Here is a 17,000-nt window from a genome sequence, read left to right on the forward strand (position 1 = left end):
AACCATTCAGCCCGTCTATAGGTTGTCAGTGTACTAAATATCTGTGAAATTGGTTGAAACGCGCAGACTTTGTTGCATAGAGAAGATTTTTTACATTTCTGGGCGCCATTTTTTAAGATGGGGGCGGATTGGAAAAATCTTTCTTAGTACGCGCCTACTACTTATGAGTGACGTTCCTGCAAATTTTCAGCCTTCTGGGGCAAGCGGTTTGGGCTGGGCGTTGATTATCAGTCAGTCAGTCAGGACTTTGATTTATATAGATATAGATAAACAAAATACAGGAAGTTTAATTGTGCAATGATTTTATTTGTTGAGAATCCATAAAGTATTTTTTTCTTTATTTAAATAATATATTTAGGGTTCATAAAATTAATATAATAACTTTTGTTATTTATTATTTATTAAGAAAGTACAAGTAGCACAATTAAAATAATTTAGGGAATACAGGTCAGTAATACATTTGAAATTTTTTCAGCTTTTGGAATTGTAAGCCAATTGTCTTTGATTCAAAGGATTTTCGGGAGATTTCATCCAATCTTTCTTTAACATTTGTTTTAATTGGGAAAGTCTTAAGTTTGGATTTTCCGCTTTTAATTTGGGAAGGTTTGCTTGTTCAAAAGCTTCGTAGGCAGCTTTCATCCTTCTTTCAGGATGTTTATCCACTTTTTCAGGTCCAAGACTAAAATAATTATGTGGTTATAATTAATTTAAGGTTAAAATTAATATTAGATTATAGTATTATTTACCTCAAAACGGAAATGGCATCATCGATAGACCTGGCTTCACCCTCAACAACAATTCTATTTACATTTTCTTCAAGAGGAGTCTCTGGTATGAATGTTTTAGTAGTTTTTCCATTTTCTGTGTAAATGCAAGAGTTAATGAAGAATAATTAATAATTTTTAATATCAGATTTACCTTGAGAATTGAGCTTTTCAGCAATTTCAGCCCTAGTAACTTTGGATGGTACTGGAACTTTTGCTGGTTTGATGGAGTTCATTTCCTCTTCATAGGCTTGTTTGCTGGCACTTTTGCGTTCTAAAACTTCTTGCTTTTTCTTGTCTTTCTCATCCTGTAAATAGAGATTAATTCCAAATTGTTAAATTACCAATATATTTAAAGAGACAAACCTTTCTTTGCTGTTTCCTCATAAGTGATTTGTCATCATCCTTCCATAGCTCATCTTCCAGCTGTTTTTCCTTTTGCAGTTTCTCATTCTGTTTCTTTTGCTCTATTCTAGCTCGGGCTTCCGTTTGCTTTGTGTTTGCTCCAAATTTTTTCGGCATTTTATTTCTAAGAGTTTAAATCCGATTAAAAATTAATTGTAAATGTCATAATTTGACAAGAGGATCTAGCCGTCGTCTGTTACAAACAAGGGGTGAAAGGTCAAGGTCAATTTTGACATAGCAAATTACGCAACTTTTACTTTAAAGATGGCGGAGTACAAAAAAGCCGAAATTTTCAAAACACCCAAAGTTGGTTATCAATTAACTGAAGACAATCATTATTGGAAGCGATTAGGGGTAAGAATTAATTATAAATTAACACCGTATAAATATTTATAACGTTATAAATCATATAAAATTGGTCATGACCTCATTTACAAGAGTTTAGTCTTAAGCCTTGGTCAGACCAACTATCCCTCCCCCACCCCCAACTTACCCACGTGGCTGTGTCACCACGTGTTTGTATAATTAAAATTAATTTTAGTTTCCAGTTTCAATTAAAGATTATGGTCCCATTGATTATGTGGATATTTCCAAAACGGAACCATATGATTACGCAGTTACTTGTTCTTCCAAAATCCAAATTTATAATTCCAAATCAAACCAAGTTGTCAGAACCATATCTAGATTCAAAACTGCCGCATATGGTGGCAATTTTCGTAATGATGGAAAACTTTTAATTAGTGGTAGCGATGAAGGAATTGTTGCATTGTTTGATGTGGCATCTAAAGCCCAACTTAGACTTTTTAAAGGACACAAAGCGTAAGAACAAGTGTGAAACAATGGGAATAACATTACATAATCATCATTTCTTCAATTAGAGCTTGTCATAGATGCTCATTTATGCCAAATGGAACGCAAATAATCAGTTTTTCCGATGACAAAACATCAAAATTATGGGATATCCCTGCAGAAACAAATTTATTAACTCTAGATGGACATAGTGTCAGTTGGCTCATCATTTAATTACCATCTACTTTATATTAATAATCATTTAATCCTGATAGGATTACATAAGAACTGGTGTTGTTAGTCCTGCCAATGAATCTATAATACTTACCGGCAGCTATGATCACTCTGTTAAACTTTTTGACATTAGGTCATCTGAATCTGTTTTAACCGTAGACCATGCTGCACCCGTAGAAGCTGTAATTATGTTTCCATCTGGGAATTTATTTGCATCGGCTGGTGGATCTTATGTCAAAGTATGGGATGCTGTCAGTGGTCGTCTATTGACCCAAATCAGTCAACATCATAAAACAGTCACATGCTTAAGTTTTGCTTCAAATAACTCAAGATTAGTCTCTGGTTCCTTGGATAAGTAAATAAATAAATTAAGTATTCAAGTTGTTTTAGACCAATTCTAATTATGTTATTTAATTTTTAGGCAAGTTAAAATTTATGACACTTTGAACTATCAAGTAGTTCATTCTCTGGATTATCCTTCTCCTATTTTGAGTTTAGCTATTGCTGTAAGTCTTGATTGATTAGATTAAATTAAATTAATTAATGTTCTTCTAGGTAATTAATTGGCGTTATATTTTAGCCTGAAGATCAATTTGTAATAACTGGAATGAGTGATGGTTTAATATCAGTTCGTCATTTAAACGAAACTAAAGAAATGAAAGCAAAAATGGAATCTTCCAAAAATAAAACTCATTTTCGGTTCAAAATGTATGGAAATGAATATCAAAATGCGGATTTTATTGTACCGGAAGAGAGAATCTATAAACTACAAGACTATGATAAATGTTTGAAGTCTTTTGAGTACAGCAAAGCTTTGGATCAAGTTTTAAGAGTAATATTATAATTTGAAATTAATTTAATTACTAATTGGCCTTATTCCTGATCAACGCCACCGAGGCGTAGCGGCGACTTTTGGAACTATAATAATACGGTAGCCAATTACAGGTGGCGGTGGAGTCGATGGACTATTATTTTCTATGTTTTGTTGATCTTTCTGAATCATGTGAATAGCCAAGGCTTAACAAGTGATATGGTTTCAAAAGTATTAAATGTTGATTTTACCTTTCTTATTCTGTCTAATATTATGAAATAAGACTTTCGGAGTAAGTTTTCATTCGATTTTGGTCTATTTCGAGATTATTAGGTTAATAATAATTAGTTAACACATGTTTTTTGAAGTTGAAGCGGTAATTATCAAAACATAGAAAATAACAGATCTCCATCAGAGTACATCGACTCCAGCGCCATCTGTAATTGGCTACCGTATTATTATAGTTCCAAAAGTCGCCGCTACGCCTCGGTGGCGTTGATCTGGAATAAGGCCAATTAGTTTTACTTATATCATGGTTGTTTAATTTCTTTGTAGGGATCCGGTATTGCAAAGAAACCGTACATTGCTTGCAGTGTTATGCAAGAACTTATTAGAAGGGGAGGTTTAAAAACCGCTTTAGCTGGAAGAGACGCTAACACTTTATCACCGTTAATTAGATTTTTATCGAGACATTTACCAGATCCACGTTATAATAGGTTGTTAATGGATGTAACAGCCATGTTAATAGGTAACGATTATATATTTTTTTTTTTAATTATTTCTTGGTTTTATTATTGTTTAAAGTGTAATTTAATTTAATTTAATTTTATTTTATTAAATATTTGTTTCCAGATCTTTACGGTGATTCCATGGAAAGTAACCCTGAATTGTCTAAACAGTTTGAAAAGATTGAAATGGTAATGGAAAAAGAGTGCAAGTATTTAAAGGAGATGATGGAAGTTAGTGGCATTTTACAATGCGTATTAACTGTTTCAAATGGAAATTCTGTAACCGGAAGCTAGAACGAATTAATAAATTCTTGTATTTAATTTTTAAATGAAATTACTTATTTTAATTTAAATAACCCGCCTAAAACCAAAGGTACCACTTAGTCTCCTTAGGTCGGCTTATAGCTTATGTACAGCCCCTTTGGGTCATTACCCTTCAAAGTCGTCTGCTATTGTCAGAGTGTGTTGCCTACTTTCGGTCCGGCTTTTGTGGTTGTTGTTTAGGTTTCAGTAAATAACTCACGATTTCAGGTATTTATAATAATTCTTTTGTTAGTGAAACGTGGACTTTATTTAATTGTCGCGTTAAATGTCAAAATTAATTTGAGTACGTTGATTGACGTTTGACTATACGTTAAGCCTTGGCTTTCAAGCTAGGACAGTACTTGAATTGAGTCACGTGACTCACGTAATCGTTTGCGCTCATTGTCAGCGCCAAAACAATTTTAATCCCAATTAATCACGTTTAAACTATGTTCGCCCAAGTCGTAATCGGGCCCCCGGGCTCTGGAAAGACTACATATTGCGATGGCATGTCCCAGTTTTTAAAAGCCATAGGTAGAAATGTTGCAATTGTCAATTTAGACCCAGCAAATGAGTCAATGCCCTTTAAACCCGATGTTGACATTTCCGAATTAATTACGCTAGAAGAAGTAATGAAAGACTTGTCTTTGGGGCCAAACGGTGGTCTCATGTATTGCATGGAATTTCTTGAAGAAAACATAGACTGGTTATTGAAAAAACTATATGAATTAAAAGACCATTACTTATTAATTGATTGCCCTGGTCAAGTTGAACTTTACACTCATCATTCTTCCATAAAAAACATACTAGCTACTCTGCAGAAAGCCGATTTTCGTTTAGCCACTGTTCATTTAGTTGACAGTCATTATTGTAGTGATCCTGGGAAATTTATCGCGGTTTTGTTGACATCTTTGTCAACAATGTTGCAATGTAGGTCTTATAATCTCTTTTGGTCTGATGGATGGAATTCATAACATTTTTCAAATATTTCAGTGGAAATGCCTCACATTAATGTCTTGTCAAAAGTAGACTTAGTTGAAAAATTTGGAAAACTAGCTTTTAATTTAGAATATTATACTGAAACTCTGAACTTATCTTATCTTCTGGATGAACTTGATGTTGATCCTTTTCTTTCTAAATTTAAAAAACTTAATGAAGCCATGATTGGATTAGTTGAAGATTATAGTTTGGTCACTTTTCAGCCTCTGAATATTAATGTAAGCCATTTTAAAATATCAAAGGCGTCAATAATAATTAACAGTTTTAGCATGGATAAAGAATGCGCGTGAGGAAATTTGTTTTTACTCTACAGGATAGGCAACTCCCTATCTCGGGCGACAGCTTATTCTGTATATACTCTGTTACAACATCGGTTGTCAGCACGCGCAAAGCTAGGTCTCTATGGAACGTAGCTTTGTACGTGCTGTCAAGAGACCAAAAACTTCAGGATCTTCAGGATTTAAAATATCCGCGAATTTTTTAGCTCGAGTGCACGGACCTCTAGGCCTTAGTTTCAAATACGTGTAGTAGGCTGTAGGTAATGTCACAGTATTTGTAACTAAGGCCTAGAGGTCGTGCATTCGAGCTAAAAAACTCGCGGATATTTTAAATCCTGAATATCCTGAAGTTTTCAGTCTCTTGTCAGCACGTACAAAGCTACGTTACATAGAGAAACAGCTTTGTGCGTGCTGACAACCGATGTTGTAACAGAGTATACACAGAATAAGCTGTCGTTCGAGATAGGGAGTTGCCGATCCTATAGCGTGGAAACAAATTTCCGCACGCGCATTCTTTATCCATGGTTTTAGACTCAATGTCTTTTATTAGGATAAGAAAACGGTCCATAGAGTTTTACAAGCTGTTGATAGAGCTAATGGGTACATCTTTGGTGCCCAAGAAGAGGGAAGCCTTCAAAATTATTTGTGCTCTGCCATGAGTAATGATGATCATACGAGTTATATTCAAGAAGTTGAGGAGTCATACGTTGATAACAAACGTTTTTGAATCATTAAAAACATATTTACGACGTCGGCGTTTTTTTTTTATTTTAAATTTCGCGCCATTTCCAGTATGAAATGAACTTTCACCTTTTGACCTTGAATTGGTGGTTGACTGTGGGGGGAAAATTTAACCATCTTAATCGGATTTAATCACGGTATTAAATTAAATTTAGTGAAATAAGTGCGGCTTACGATATAAATTAGTATTTCGACCGTATTTATTACGCGGTATTGATAACAAACGTTTTTTGAATCATTAAAAACATTTAAGAGTACGTCGGCGCCGTCGGCGGTTTTTTTATTTTAAATTTCGCGCCATTTCCGGTATGAAATGAACTTTCACCTTTTGACCTTGAATTGGTGGTTGACAGTTTTCATATCTGTCGGGTGAAAATTTAACCATTTTAATCGGATTTAATCACGGTATTAAATTAAATTTAGTGAAATCAGTGCGGCCCACAATATAAATTAGTATTTCGACCGTATTTATTACGCGGTATTTCTTAAAAGGTAAAGTTATTGAATATTGGCCAAGGCTTAGTGAAGTTTTTAGACAAAGTGGGCTGGGGCAGTTGATGATACAACAAATATTTGTTTTACAAAGACATTTTAACCATGTCAAAGCAGGGTTTAATCGCCAAAACCTTTTATAAACTGTTAATGCCGAAACAATTTGGTTTGAATAAAATTAATTCAACCACTGTCAATGGAAGAATATCATTATTAAGGTCATTTGTTCCCAAAACTGACCATAATGTGGCGTATAAAAAGAAAAATATTAGCTTAGGATATTGTAGACTCTTCTCTACCAATGGGAAACCACTTCCCGATTCATCTGGTGATTCAAAAGATGAAAAAACACCAAACTTAATGGACATTGGACATCCACAGATATGGCCAAATTTATTTTTGTCCGTTAAAAACTGGTTCATAACCAAAATTATTATCCAGCCTTATTTTGACCCTGATTTTAATATAAAAGATTTCATCTTTGGTGCTAAACAGGTGATCAATCTTTCATAAATACTTTCCACAGTATAAATTTGTAAGCTAACTTCAGTATGTACATCAAATAGGCTATGGTTTATGTATCTTCTCAATTGGCTAGTGGTACTTTTAATGCACTTGAAGGCCTTATAACTCCTGACGCAAGTGAATTTTTATCCTAATTAAATATTAAATATGGTATTGAACTATGGTTTCAAACATTGAAAACCTTTTTAGGCATTAGCTGAAATCAAGAAAAATTATACACACTTCACATTGGCTCAAAGACAACGTTTGGAAATTAAAAAGGATGATATCTATTTTGCATTCCCATACCAAATTGGGATTATTATAGATGACGGTACTTGGAAAATACTTGAAAACTAGTTTAGTAGTTTTGCCACCATAAAAGGAAGTATTTTTTTGTCCTTCAGATGCCACAAAGAGACATGCTGAAATCTTAGTAGTGTTTCATTGTATTTATGATCTGGATAGCATAAAAGACATCCCAAATATTACTGAAGCTGCTGAATATGAAAATAGAGTCACAATTTGCAATTATAGGTATAAAATTAGACTCAAACTTTCTTCCAAGACAAAAATAAGAAAAAAAGATGAAATATAAATATTCTATTCAGATTCCGGAGAGAATTTACGAAGGGAGTCAATGGAGAATGGATAATAAATCAACTGAACCACTTTAGAGCCATTGATTTGAAAAATAATTAAAGTATTCATTTAATTAGTTTTATTTAGTCTTTTTTCCCACCAATCAACAAACACCCATTAATTTGTTCAATTATAAACTCTTCAATTAAATAAAGCAGAATTTTAATGCAATGTAAAGTTTTATTTCCATTTTTTCAAGCGTTTCTTTTCATTCTTTTCTTTTCTCGAGTATAGAATATGTACAATATTCACAATAATATATATATATATAAAAACATTTTGTACAACTATCAAAGGATTATAGGCCAAAAAAAAATAACCTAAAAAACTCCGTCAAATCTTTCTTTTAAGGGTAATTCTGAAATATAATGAAAATTAATTAAGGAAAGGCCTTGACAATACATTAATTGGTAATACTTTGCAATGCAAAACACTCGGGAGTTGGGGGGAGGGGAAGAGAAAGAATCCTTTAAAACTAATTAGTAATTACCAATCAAGGAAGGAAGGGGAAGGTTTTAATTAGTCCTTTTTAATTAATTTGTTTTATTAGCAATCTATAATAATAATATGACTAGTTTTACGTCAACTTTAATAACAAACAACCTAAAAACAATATATAATATGTGCATTTTGGCACAAATAGTGTCCAAATAGAAATATTTTCTTCGTTTATATAATTATTTAGGAGAGTGAGAATTTTACAAAAAATTTGATTGCAATTTTTTCTTTTTACTTTTAAATTGGAATTTGATTTTGTTTGTTTGTTTGTTTATTTCTTCCTAAAACGCGTCAAAAGTCGCGTTGTTTGTTTTGTTTGTTCATGTGATGGGTGTGTTGTTTTAAACTTAAACTAACGGAGCTTCATTATTTAACTAATTATTTATTTATTTCTAACTAAATGAGCATTCTTGTAATTGGATTTAATTTAATTCAGCTGCTCTTATTGTTTTTTAAAAATTAATTAATGCGAGTTAATTAAACTAAATGAGGATTTTTTTGTTTTTAAACTATACAAATTTAAAAAGATATAAAAGAGTTACAAATATTAATTAATTAATTAATTAATAACAACTTAATGAGTGGGTGGAAGGGGGGGCGTTAAATAAAATTAATTAACTAAAGACTTAATTACTGTTGAAAAGATGAATGAATGGGGGGGGGAAACTTAGTAAATACCAACAAAAATAATAATAATAATAAATTACAACAAAACTAAACTATAACTTATTAGTTACAACTATAGTAGATGATGCTAGGGGGTTTTTAACTGGTTTTTTTTTTTTTAATTAATTAATCCCCTAGGGATGTTTTTGGTTTTGTTCGAAAATTTAAATGTTACGGACTTGAGAAAGTTAAGCTATTATTTTTTTTGCCTAAATTAGAAAATAGAAATACAAGACTAATATTGATATGTGGGATAGGCAGGGAAAGTTTGAAGGTTTAAATGTTTTATATTAATTAATTAATTCATTCATTAAGGGTAATTAAACTTATTAACTAAAGCAAATAAAAGAGCAGAGAGCAGTTACGAGAAGAAGAATGAATGGAAATGGGGAAGAAGGTTGGGTTGGTGTTGTTGGCTTTGATTATTTAAGCCAATTTTTTACTTTCTTTTTCTTTTTAAACTATGCCATTTAATATTTTTTGTTTGTTTGTTTGTTTGTTTTATATAATTTATATACACAGTCGACTTTCTCTTTACTATAGAAAGATTTGAAACCCCTTTCATTGGCCGCAAAATATTGGGGGATCAAATTTAATAAATTTTTCATCTTCAGAGACACGATTTCTTTTTAGTTTTACCACATTATTTTATTTACAGTCTATAAACCAATATTTTAAGGCCACCCAAGTCAATCTGAAACTTAATTAAATTAAATTAAGTTAATTAACCCTTAATTAATTTAATTAAAGTTAAACCTGGATAAAAAAATAAATACTTACCTTCTTTCCAGCTTCTTTCTTCTTGAATTTTTTCAAAACAATCATACATGAAGATGTACTGAAAAATTTAAAAAAAAAAAATAATTTAAAAATTAAATTTTAACCTTAAATTAATTAATTTTAACCTTAAATTAATTAATTTTAACCGTAAATTAATTAATTTTAACCGTAAATTAATTAATTTTAACCTTAAATTAATTAATTTTAACCTTAAATTAATTAATTTTAACCTTAAATTAATTAATTTTAACCTTAAATTAATTAATTTTAACCTTAAATTAATTAATTTTAACCGTAAATTAATTAATTTTAACCTTAAATTAATTAATTTTAACCTTAAATTAATTAATTTTAACCTTAAATTAATTAATTTTAACCTTAAATTAATTAATTTTAACCTTAAATTAATTAATTTTAACCTTAAATTAATTAATTTTAACTTACGTAAGGAGTGAATATTTTAACCCAACGTGGTTTCTTATCAGGTCGATCATATTGAAAGGAAAAGGCCATTCCTTCATCATCAACTTCCCATTCTTTGATAGAATCCCACGTGAATTCAATTACTTGAGACTGGTTTATGTTTAGAAAAATACTAGTTAATTATTCTAGATTAACTATTAACTAAACTTAATTAATAATTACCTCCATAGTTCCATCATCTCGACAGGCTTGAAGTTTAAAACTGGGAATGCCTAATGTAGCTACAACATGACCTTCTTTCCTGGCATCACACGCGCAATGAGGAAAGGATATTTCACCATAACCATCCAAAGATCTGGCAAGTTTCAGATACTAAACAGGAAAGTGATGAAAATAATACTTAAAAACTGAAACAATTGGCCTTATTCCTGATCAACGCCACCGAGGCGTAGCGGCGACTTTTGGAACTATAATAATACAGTAGCCAATTACAGTTGGCCGTGGAGTCGATGGACTATTATTTTCTATGTTTTGTTGATCTTTCTGTATCATGTGAATAGCCAAGGCTTAACAAGCGATATGGTTTCAAAAGTATTAAAAGTTGATTTCACCTTTCTTATTCTGTCTAATATTATGAAATAAGACTTTCGGAGTAAGTTTTCATTCGATTTTGGTCTATTTGGAGATTATTAGGTTAATAATAATTAGTTAAAACATGTTTTTTGAAGTTGAAGCGGTAATAATCAAAACATAGAAAATAACAGATCTCCATCAGAGTATATCGACTCCAGCGCCACCTCTGATGGGCTACCGTATTATTATAGTTCCAAAAGTAGCCGCTACGCCTCGGTGGCGTTGATCAGGAATAAGGCCAATTCTTTCAACAAGGATTATGGCCCTGGGAAATCTGAGAGAAATAGGCGAGCTGCTAACTGTGGAACAACTTTAGTAGGGGGGGACGCCAAAATATGGGGGAGGAATAGTCGAACTCAACTGTAATTGGCTAAGAAGGGCTACAAACCAACCAATTACGATTGAGTCCGACTATTCCTCCCCCATATTTTGACGTCCCCCCCAACTAAAGTTGTTCCACAGTTAGCTCGCCTATTTCTCTCAAATTTAAAGGTTAATAATATTACTTCTAATTTCCTAGAAGAGTCTTGTAATGCTTTGAGTTCATATAGTTTACTACCCGGTTTGATTTGGCCCTTATTAACATCATCAATTGCCTAAAATAAAATTAAGCCCAAATCTTATTAATTTAAGTCTACTGATAGAGGTTTAGGCCTACTTAAGGTTATTTACCTGCCAAAAGAAGAAGGAAGACGCTAGATTGTCTTCACTAAGTTCAATTTCTTTTTGCAAAGTGAATAACCACTTTCTAACGAGTAAACAAGTGGAAGTGGCTGTGCTATAGTTTTGAATGTATAGATTGTGTGGGAATTCATTTGGTTGAAGTTTTCTCTCTAAATATATTAGAAAATTGAGTTTGTTTGTTTGTTTTTTTTTTTGTTTTTTCAAATTCAAAAGTGGAGTTTTTGATTTCATTCTTAGTTTCTTACCAAATCCATACTCCACAATTTCAAATAGGGCAAAATAAGTGGATACTTCTTTAGTCATACAGATTTTTTCTATTACAGCCTGATAGACTTCCTCAGTTGTACTGTTCTTTCTAACATTAACAACTACCGTATTTCTATCAGGAAGTAATACTTTTAAATCTACAGCCGCGGAACTTCCTCCCTAAGAGAAAGTTCTACATTAGTCACGTTTTTTGATGGTTTAGGATGGGTTTTAGTTTAGTTACATTTTCATCATCCATGTCTGTCAAAAACTCTTGAACAACGTCACATTCCGCTATAACTCTGACAGCGCATACTTTTTCAAGATATTGCTCTAGCCCTCTCCGCCTAGCATCTAATTGTTGGTCTGAGAGAGAGAAAGGCCATTTGCCCGGGAGTTTTGGAAAACTAAAATCTGGAAAGTCTTTTTTGAGGTTGTTATGGAGGACAGAAAATTCCCTATACCTCCTGGAACATAGATGTCTACCAGCCATATAAATATTAAAAACCTATACAATGAAAATTGGCATTAAAAACAAGGGGGGGCAAAGTTCTAGATAAACAGGGTTCATACAACTTTTGGAAAACAAATTTCTCTGACATTTCCAGGTTTTTCCCTATATACTTCCCTGAGTTTTCCAGGTTTTTCCCTATATACTTCCCTGAGTTTTCCAGGTTTCTCCCTATATACTTCCCTGAGTTTCCCAGGTTTTTCCCCCACATACTTCCCTGAGTTTCCCAGGTTTTTCCCCCACATACTTCCCTTAGTTTCCCAGGTTTTTCCCCCACATACTTCCCTTAGTTTCCCAGGTTTTTCCCCCACATACTTCCCTTAGTTTCCCAGGTTTTTCCCCCACATACTTCCCTGAGTTTCCCATGTTTTTCCCCCACATACTTCCCTGAGTTTCCCAGGTTTTTCCCCCACATACTTCCCTGAGTTTCCCAGGTTTTTCCCCCACATACTTCCCTGAGTTTCCCAGGTTTTTCCCGTGTATGGAGTATCCTATTTAACAAATGATAACGAAGGAGGGGGGGGGCAAATAGGACTATAACATACTCAAAGGACATCCCCGTATATCTAATATAACCAGAGTTATGAGCCTCCAAAGTTTAGTGTAATGTTAATCCTATGGAGGGTATATGTTTACGAACATTTTTCTTAATTACTCGGCCCTTGTTTGACGCAAATTTCCCTGATTTCCCTGAATTTTACTAAAAATTCGAATTTTCCCTGAACTATTTATTTCCCTGATTTTTCCAGGTTTTCCTGGTTTTCCAGGTTTGTATGAACCCTGAATTGAATAGTTAGTTTCATTACAACGTATTTTTCTCCATCTCTTTCACACCAATTATAGTCTGGTATAGAAATAGGTAATGAACGTTTCTCGCTATAGTCTATATAAGAATATCCCGAAGAATCATCACTTGGTTCTAGTTTCTCAGCTTCCTGTAAGGTTAAATTCTTCTAGAATAACTTGAACTATGACATTTAGGGGTCAGGCAACTGTAAAACTATAAAACTAACCTGAGGGGTGACGGAGATTACAGTCAGAGTTAATTTATCCCCTCCAGATTTTATAAGATCAACAACTTGTTTGTGGGTGGATCCCTCAACATTGCAGCGATTTCTAATAGTGTTTTGTTATCATAGAATAAATGTACTGACTCGCTTTAGGGGTTTAAGCTTTTCTTCTACTAGTTTTAAATGTTTTTAAACGATTACTTACACTTCTAATATTCGATCTCCTTTTCGAATCCCTGCTTTTTCAGCGGCTCCTCCTTCTAAAACGGCGCTTACATGTTGGAGTGGAGCGTACAGTTCTCCGTTAATACTTTTCAAGGGTCCACCTTCGCTAACTTGACCTCGAACGTTAAATCCGAATCCAGTTTCAGTTTTATAAATAGTGACCACTCTTGGACCGCTTAAAAGTGGTCTATCTTCGATAGCCGGGCTACGATCCGAATCTTCACTCTCCGCCATTTTAAAAGGAAAATGGCGAATTTTTTGCAAATTTTTTTAATTTACCAAATTATTTTCTGCGTATGTGACATCACCGTGACATCACAAAAAGCCGCTATTCCTATTGGCTGTCGGTGCTTCGCCCCGGGGTATGCCGGGAGTCACGGGACCGTTTCGTCTGCTATAAAAGACTAGCGTCACGTTTGTTTACTGTTGTTTTCATTGATAAATAACAACAAAACTGTTATATAATTAAGTTTAATTACCTTAATTCATTGTTAATATTGTTTATTTAAAATATTGGGTTTCATCTCAGTATTTATTTTTACTGCATTTGTGATTTATTTATATATGCTCGTAATCAAACTTTTTTAATACTCTGGGCCTTGGCTTCTCAAAATGGCTACTCCCCTTTTTACCAAAACCGCCAGGTGAATTCCAGTAAATTTAAATTTAATTAAAAATAACTTAATAATGGTTAATTATTATTATATACAGACTAGAGGAAGCGATTAATATAATTAATGAAATAGAAGATGCGAAATTTCCTCTACTACTGTCTAGAATATTACAAAAAATACATTTGAAAGTTAGTAAAGGGGATGCAAGTTTAAAATAGCTCCTCCCTTTTCCCCCAAAATGGCGGACAATTTTTACTATTATTTTTTTGAAACTATTGATTAGTTATTTAATTATAATAATTTATTAATGATAATTTGTAAGGATGAAGAAAGTTTTACAGAAGAGGAAGAAGAAAAACTTCAAACTTCATTAGGAATTAATGAAAAACAGCTAAGGCTTATATTGGAAACTTTGTCATTCATTTTGGAACAAGTATGCCTCAAAATTAAACTAATTTTAATCTTAATTAAATAAATAATAACCTAAACAACAAGAATTATATCATCTAGGCTGCTTATCATTTATGTAAACCAGCAATACTCACTCAGCAACTTGATGCAATTGGATTGAACTCGGAAAAAAATTCTATCATGGTCCAATCTTGGGCTAACACTGCCAAAAGTGTTACTGATAAATTGAGGCAACGAACTATGGCTCCAACTCAAGTAAAAAAATTGTCAAAATAAACCTTTTTCATGAAATTAATTATAATAATAATTTAGGTAACAGATGTTAATTGGGAATTAAGACTAAAATTAGCTCAATCCTCAATGGCTAAACTTAAACAACCAGTTGGAATAGTTCAATTTGATTTGCTTTCTGATAATAAATCAGAAAATGCCACTTTGGAATTTAATCACAGTGAACTCTACTCTTTTTATAACCAGGTATGATTAATTATAGTTAATTTTATTTAAACTATAATTAAATTATTTAATTTATTTTCTTTTAATATAAAATAAAATATGCAGCTAGAAGTGATTCAATCTCAATTGGATTCCCTGAGATAAAATATTAAATAAATCATAAAATTAAATTAAACATGGATTTAATTAGAATTAATTAATTAATCTGATCAAATAAAAAGGATGAAAATTTTATTTAATTATTTTTACATCTTTACAACAACATTTAACTCTCTCTAAATCAACTTAAAATAGTTTGTGGTGTACAATTAATTATTGTAATTAGTAATTAGCAATTTATATAATAAAACTATTAATTAATTAAAGACTTTTTAATTTTAATAATTTTCTACATTTTTTTTTCTAGTGATGAGAAATATTAATTTAATTATTATAGTTAAATTGTGCGATTAAAAATTGGATGAGATTAAATATCTCATTTCAGATGAGGTTGTTTTTTTTTTTAATTATTTTTTTAATTAATAATGGACAAATTAATTAATTAATTACCTTGGCTGTAAATAATTAATTATGGCGTGTTGTGTTGTGTTTGTTTGTTTGTTTGTTTTAATTTTGTTTTGACTTTATAGTGTATATATTTTCTTGGCACAATTGATATTCTTGGAAATATTTACTAATTAATTAATTATAGTTAATTAATTAGTAATAGGAATGACTCATAAGATCTACTAATTGTTCCACACCAGCACAAATTGCATTTCTATCATTCATGGAACAAGCTATTATTTGCCACATTCTTCCTTGTAAAACTGGTCCAAATATTTCTGTTAACTATTATAAAAGATTTAATAGTTAACAGAAAATGGTTTGCATATAATAGTTTAGATAGTTAGTTTTACAAACCTCTTCTTTTGATTTCTTGTTAGCTAAGTCTTGATGCGTACCTATTACTATACATGGTAGAGTTTTAAGAGAAGGTTCGTTAAGAATGGACAGCATTTCAGTTTTTAATTCTTGATAATGGGAATCTTCTCTGGACGAATCAATAACAAATATAATACCATGTTGACCATTGAAATAACGATTCCAAAATGGTCTAACAGTTTCTGAGCCTTTAAAGAATGGTGTCACAGTATTTATTTTATTAATTAAAATGGCTATAATAGGGACTTGGCATTACTATGTCATGAAACGTCAGGCTACCTTCCACTAGTGCTAAAAAACATACCAGGAGGAGGGGCTTATATAGCTTTCATTCTGTTAAAAAACATACCATAATGGCGCTGGGGGCGGAGTTAAGCCCAAATTGCCAAGTCCCTATAGGTTAAAAAGTTGGTCATATACCTCCTAATTCTTTTATATTTAGCACCGTATCTTTAACTGGTAATGTTTTAATATTAAAACCTATCAAAGAAGAATTTTATAGCAGCTTTTTTGATTTAAAAGCTTTATTTATTTACCAGTTGTAGGTTCTATTTGGGTTAAAGGTTCTCCAACTAGGCTAGCTAAGATTGAGGATTTTCCACACCCTTTCATGCCAAGACATAGGACTTCGTATTGATCTTTTATCAAATACGGTGATTTATGGCATAGCATCCATTGCCAACACTTGATTGATTATGCAAATAAAATAAAGCGGCTTTCAATTTTAGTAATATTTTTGCATTATAAACCAAGGCTTAATTCCATAGGCAAAAAAACTTACTTTCCTGATGCCTAATCTACACGCGGCGAATCCTAGATGAAAATTTTCAGTTATTTTTGGCATTTCATACGCTAAATTTACTAATTTTCTATAAATTATATTTTAAACATTTCTAGTTTCAGTTTAAAATTTAAATTTGCTGGGCAAATTTTTGACAGTGCAAGGCTTAACGCTACTACTATTTTCACAGGGCCGGAAATAAGAAAATTTTCTTAAAGGACATGCGTCCAGTCACCAGTGACCCCCTGTTTGACTTGAAAATTTATAGGACATTCTCCACTGGAGTGTGCAAAATAGTGTCGAATCTCCATAGTCAAGCTATCAAAACTTCGGATAATTTATTGGTCAAACTGTCCAGTGACCCTCTTAGTTTTAAAAAAAAAACTATGGGACATTTTAAAATTTTATTGGACAATGTCCAATGTCCTGTGCTTATTTCCGACCCTGC

General features: G+C 32.1%; 7 protein-coding genes across 9 annotated transcripts; 4 read left to right on the plus strand and 3 right to left on the minus strand.

Annotated features, from left to right (window-relative positions):
* Window positions 1-369: 369 nt before the first annotated feature.
* On the minus strand, window positions 370-1,286 carry LOC149692585 (coiled-coil domain-containing protein 124-like). The gene is made up of 4 exons (XM_089868398.1): window positions 1,131-1,286; window positions 919-1,072; window positions 747-861; window positions 370-679 (listed from the first exon to the last, which is right to left on the minus strand). The coding sequence occupies exons 1-4, from the start codon at window positions 1,284-1,286 to the stop codon at window positions 472-474; spliced, it is 633 nt and encodes a 210-aa protein (XP_089724524.1). The 3' UTR covers window positions 370-471.
* A 102-nt stretch (window positions 1,287-1,388) lies between these two features.
* LOC149692586 (U3 small nucleolar RNA-associated protein 15 homolog) lies at window positions 1,389-4,065 on the plus strand. The gene is made up of 8 exons (XM_089868372.1): window positions 1,389-1,523; window positions 1,711-1,988; window positions 2,048-2,171; window positions 2,234-2,547; window positions 2,614-2,698; window positions 2,773-3,024; window positions 3,559-3,751; window positions 3,856-4,065. The coding sequence occupies exons 1-8, from the start codon at window positions 1,434-1,436 to the stop codon at window positions 4,023-4,025; spliced, it is 1,506 nt and encodes a 501-aa protein (XP_089724498.1). The 5' UTR covers window positions 1,389-1,433; the 3' UTR covers window positions 4,026-4,065.
* A 96-nt stretch (window positions 4,066-4,161) lies between these two features.
* Window positions 4,162-6,741, plus strand: LOC149692587 (GPN-loop GTPase 2). Its single transcript, XM_089868395.1, has 3 exons — window positions 4,162-4,964; window positions 5,028-5,251; window positions 5,862-6,741. Exons 1-3 carry the CDS (start codon window positions 4,484-4,486, stop codon window positions 6,036-6,038), a joined length of 882 nt encoding a protein of 293 aa, XP_089724521.1. The 5' UTR covers window positions 4,162-4,483; the 3' UTR covers window positions 6,039-6,741.
* Window positions 6,648-7,861, plus strand: LOC149692588 (m-AAA protease-interacting protein 1, mitochondrial). The gene is made up of 5 exons (XM_089868396.1): window positions 6,648-7,039; window positions 7,111-7,182; window positions 7,259-7,382; window positions 7,456-7,585; window positions 7,660-7,861. The coding sequence occupies exons 1-5, from the start codon at window positions 6,650-6,652 to the stop codon at window positions 7,748-7,750; spliced, it is 807 nt and encodes a 268-aa protein (XP_089724522.1). The 5' UTR covers window positions 6,648-6,649; the 3' UTR covers window positions 7,751-7,861.
* A 352-nt stretch (window positions 7,862-8,213) lies between these two features.
* Window positions 8,214-13,634, minus strand: Snx27 (sorting nexin 27). Of its 2 annotated transcripts, none has more exons than XM_089868370.1 (11): window positions 13,347-13,634; window positions 13,145-13,247; window positions 12,938-13,066; window positions 11,865-12,128; window positions 11,620-11,800; window positions 11,363-11,523; window positions 11,197-11,286; window positions 10,280-10,429; window positions 10,079-10,207; window positions 9,635-9,692; window positions 8,214-9,548 (listed from the first exon to the last, which is right to left on the minus strand). In XM_089868370.1, the coding sequence occupies exons 1-11, from the start codon at window positions 13,598-13,600 to the stop codon at window positions 9,544-9,546; spliced, it is 1,524 nt and encodes a 507-aa protein (XP_089724496.1). In that variant the 5' UTR covers window positions 13,601-13,634; the 3' UTR covers window positions 8,214-9,543. The 2 variants fall into 2 exon arrangements, with proteins under 2 accessions (XP_089724496.1, XP_089724497.1); XM_089868371.1 differs by having other exon boundaries at window positions 8,214-9,554; window positions 13,347-13,624.
* Window positions 13,635-13,667: 33 nt separating this feature from the next.
* LOC149692590 (COMM domain-containing protein 10-like) lies at window positions 13,668-15,086 on the plus strand. Its single transcript, XM_089868401.1, has 6 exons — window positions 13,668-14,010; window positions 14,078-14,168; window positions 14,303-14,413; window positions 14,491-14,646; window positions 14,704-14,868; window positions 14,953-15,086. Exons 1-6 carry the CDS (start codon window positions 13,979-13,981, stop codon window positions 14,989-14,991), a joined length of 594 nt encoding a protein of 197 aa, XP_089724527.1. The 5' UTR covers window positions 13,668-13,978; the 3' UTR covers window positions 14,992-15,086.
* Window positions 15,065-16,885, minus strand: LOC149692591 (ADP-ribosylation factor-like protein 15). 2 transcript variants are annotated; one of them, XM_089868399.1, is made up of 5 exons: window positions 16,553-16,871; window positions 16,308-16,455; window positions 16,192-16,251; window positions 15,751-15,959; window positions 15,065-15,678 (listed from the first exon to the last, which is right to left on the minus strand). In XM_089868399.1, the coding sequence occupies exons 1-5, from the start codon at window positions 16,613-16,615 to the stop codon at window positions 15,547-15,549; spliced, it is 612 nt and encodes a 203-aa protein (XP_089724525.1). In that variant the 5' UTR covers window positions 16,616-16,871; the 3' UTR covers window positions 15,065-15,546. The 2 variants fall into 2 exon arrangements, with proteins under 2 accessions (XP_089724525.1, XP_089724526.1); XM_089868400.1 differs by lacking the exon at window positions 16,192-16,251 and having other exon boundaries at window positions 16,553-16,885.
* Window positions 16,886-17,000: the final 115 nt, after the last annotated feature.

The sequence above is a fragment of the Phalangium opilio genome, unplaced genomic scaffold (assembly GCF_054372755.1).
Source record: "Phalangium opilio isolate 3A_F unplaced genomic scaffold, DU_Popi_V2 ptg000024l_1, whole genome shotgun sequence".
Lineage (NCBI taxonomy): Eukaryota > Metazoa > Arthropoda > Arachnida > Opiliones > Phalangiidae > Phalangium > Phalangium opilio.

What these genes read in the sequence shown, in the direction of transcription:
- LOC149692585 (XM_089868398.1), bottom strand. Translation starts at nt 1,286, where the DNA reads ATGCCGAAAAAATTTGGAGCAAACACAAAGCAAACGGAAGCCCGAGCT. An exon ending in TGAGGAAACAGCAAAGAAAG is followed by an intron (nt 1,073 to 1,130) that starts GTTTGTCTCTTT and finishes CTCTATTTACAG; the next exon opens with GATGAGAAAGACAAGAAAAA. An exon ending in TGAAAAGCTCAATTCTCAAG is followed by an intron (nt 862 to 918) that starts GTAAATCTGATA and finishes GCATTTACACAG; the next exon opens with AAAATGGAAAAACTACTAAA.
- LOC149692586 (XM_089868372.1), top strand. Translation starts at nt 1,434, where the DNA reads ATGGCGGAGTACAAAAAAGCCGAAATTTTCAAAACACCCAAAGTTGGT. An exon ending in CTTTTTAAAGGACACAAAGC is followed by an intron (nt 1,989 to 2,047) that starts GTAAGAACAAGT and finishes TTCTTCAATTAG; the next exon opens with AGCTTGTCATAGATGCTCAT. An exon ending in CTTTGGATCAAGTTTTAAGA is followed by an intron (nt 3,025 to 3,558) that starts GTAATATTATAA and finishes ATTTCTTTGTAG; the next exon opens with GGATCCGGTATTGCAAAGAA.
- LOC149692587 (XM_089868395.1), top strand. Translation starts at nt 4,484, where the DNA reads ATGTTCGCCCAAGTCGTAATCGGGCCCCCGGGCTCTGGAAAGACTACA. An exon ending in TTTGTCAACAATGTTGCAAT is followed by an intron (nt 4,965 to 5,027) that starts GTAGGTCTTATA and finishes CAAATATTTCAG; the next exon opens with TGGAAATGCCTCACATTAAT. An exon ending in TTCAGCCTCTGAATATTAAT is followed by an intron (nt 5,252 to 5,861) that starts GTAAGCCATTTT and finishes GTCTTTTATTAG; the next exon opens with GATAAGAAAACGGTCCATAG.
- LOC149692588 (XM_089868396.1), top strand. Translation starts at nt 6,650, where the DNA reads ATGTCAAAGCAGGGTTTAATCGCCAAAACCTTTTATAAACTGTTAATG. An exon ending in AAGGCCTTATAACTCCTGAC is followed by an intron (nt 7,183 to 7,258) that starts GCAAGTGAATTT and finishes AAACCTTTTTAG; the next exon opens with GCATTAGCTGAAATCAAGAA. An exon ending in GTCACAATTTGCAATTATAG is followed by an intron (nt 7,586 to 7,659) that starts GTATAAAATTAG and finishes TATTCTATTCAG; the next exon opens with ATTCCGGAGAGAATTTACGA.
- Snx27 (XM_089868371.1), bottom strand. Translation starts at nt 13,600, where the DNA reads ATGGCGGAGAGTGAAGATTCGGATCGTAGCCCGGCTATCGAAGATAGA. An exon ending in TAATCTCCGTCACCCCTCAG is followed by an intron (nt 13,067 to 13,144) that starts GTTAGTTTTATA and finishes TTAACCTTACAG; the next exon opens with GAAGCTGAGAAACTAGAACC. An exon ending in TTAAAATATTCACTCCTTAC is followed by an intron (nt 9,693 to 10,078) that starts GTAAGTTAAAAT and finishes TAAATTTTTCAG; the next exon opens with TACATCTTCATGTATGATTG.
- LOC149692590 (XM_089868401.1), top strand. Translation starts at nt 13,979, where the DNA reads ATGGCTACTCCCCTTTTTACCAAAACCGCCAG. An exon ending in TACAAAAAATACATTTGAAA is followed by an intron (nt 14,169 to 14,302) that starts GTTAGTAAAGGG and finishes ATAATTTGTAAG; the next exon opens with GATGAAGAAAGTTTTACAGA. An exon ending in GAACTATGGCTCCAACTCAA is followed by an intron (nt 14,647 to 14,703) that starts GTAAAAAAATTG and finishes ATAATAATTTAG; the next exon opens with GTAACAGATGTTAATTGGGA.
- LOC149692591 (XM_089868399.1), bottom strand. Translation starts at nt 16,615, where the DNA reads ATGCCAAAAATAACTGAAAATTTTCATCTAGGATTCGCCGCGTGTAGA. An exon ending in GTAGATTAGGCATCAGGAAA is followed by an intron (nt 16,456 to 16,552) that starts GTAAGTTTTTTT and finishes TAATCAATCAAG; the next exon opens with TGTTGGCAATGGATGCTATG. An exon ending in AAATATAAAAGAATTAGGAG is followed by an intron (nt 15,960 to 16,191) that starts GTATATGACCAA and finishes CATTCTTTAAAG; the next exon opens with GCTCAGAAACTGTTAGACCA.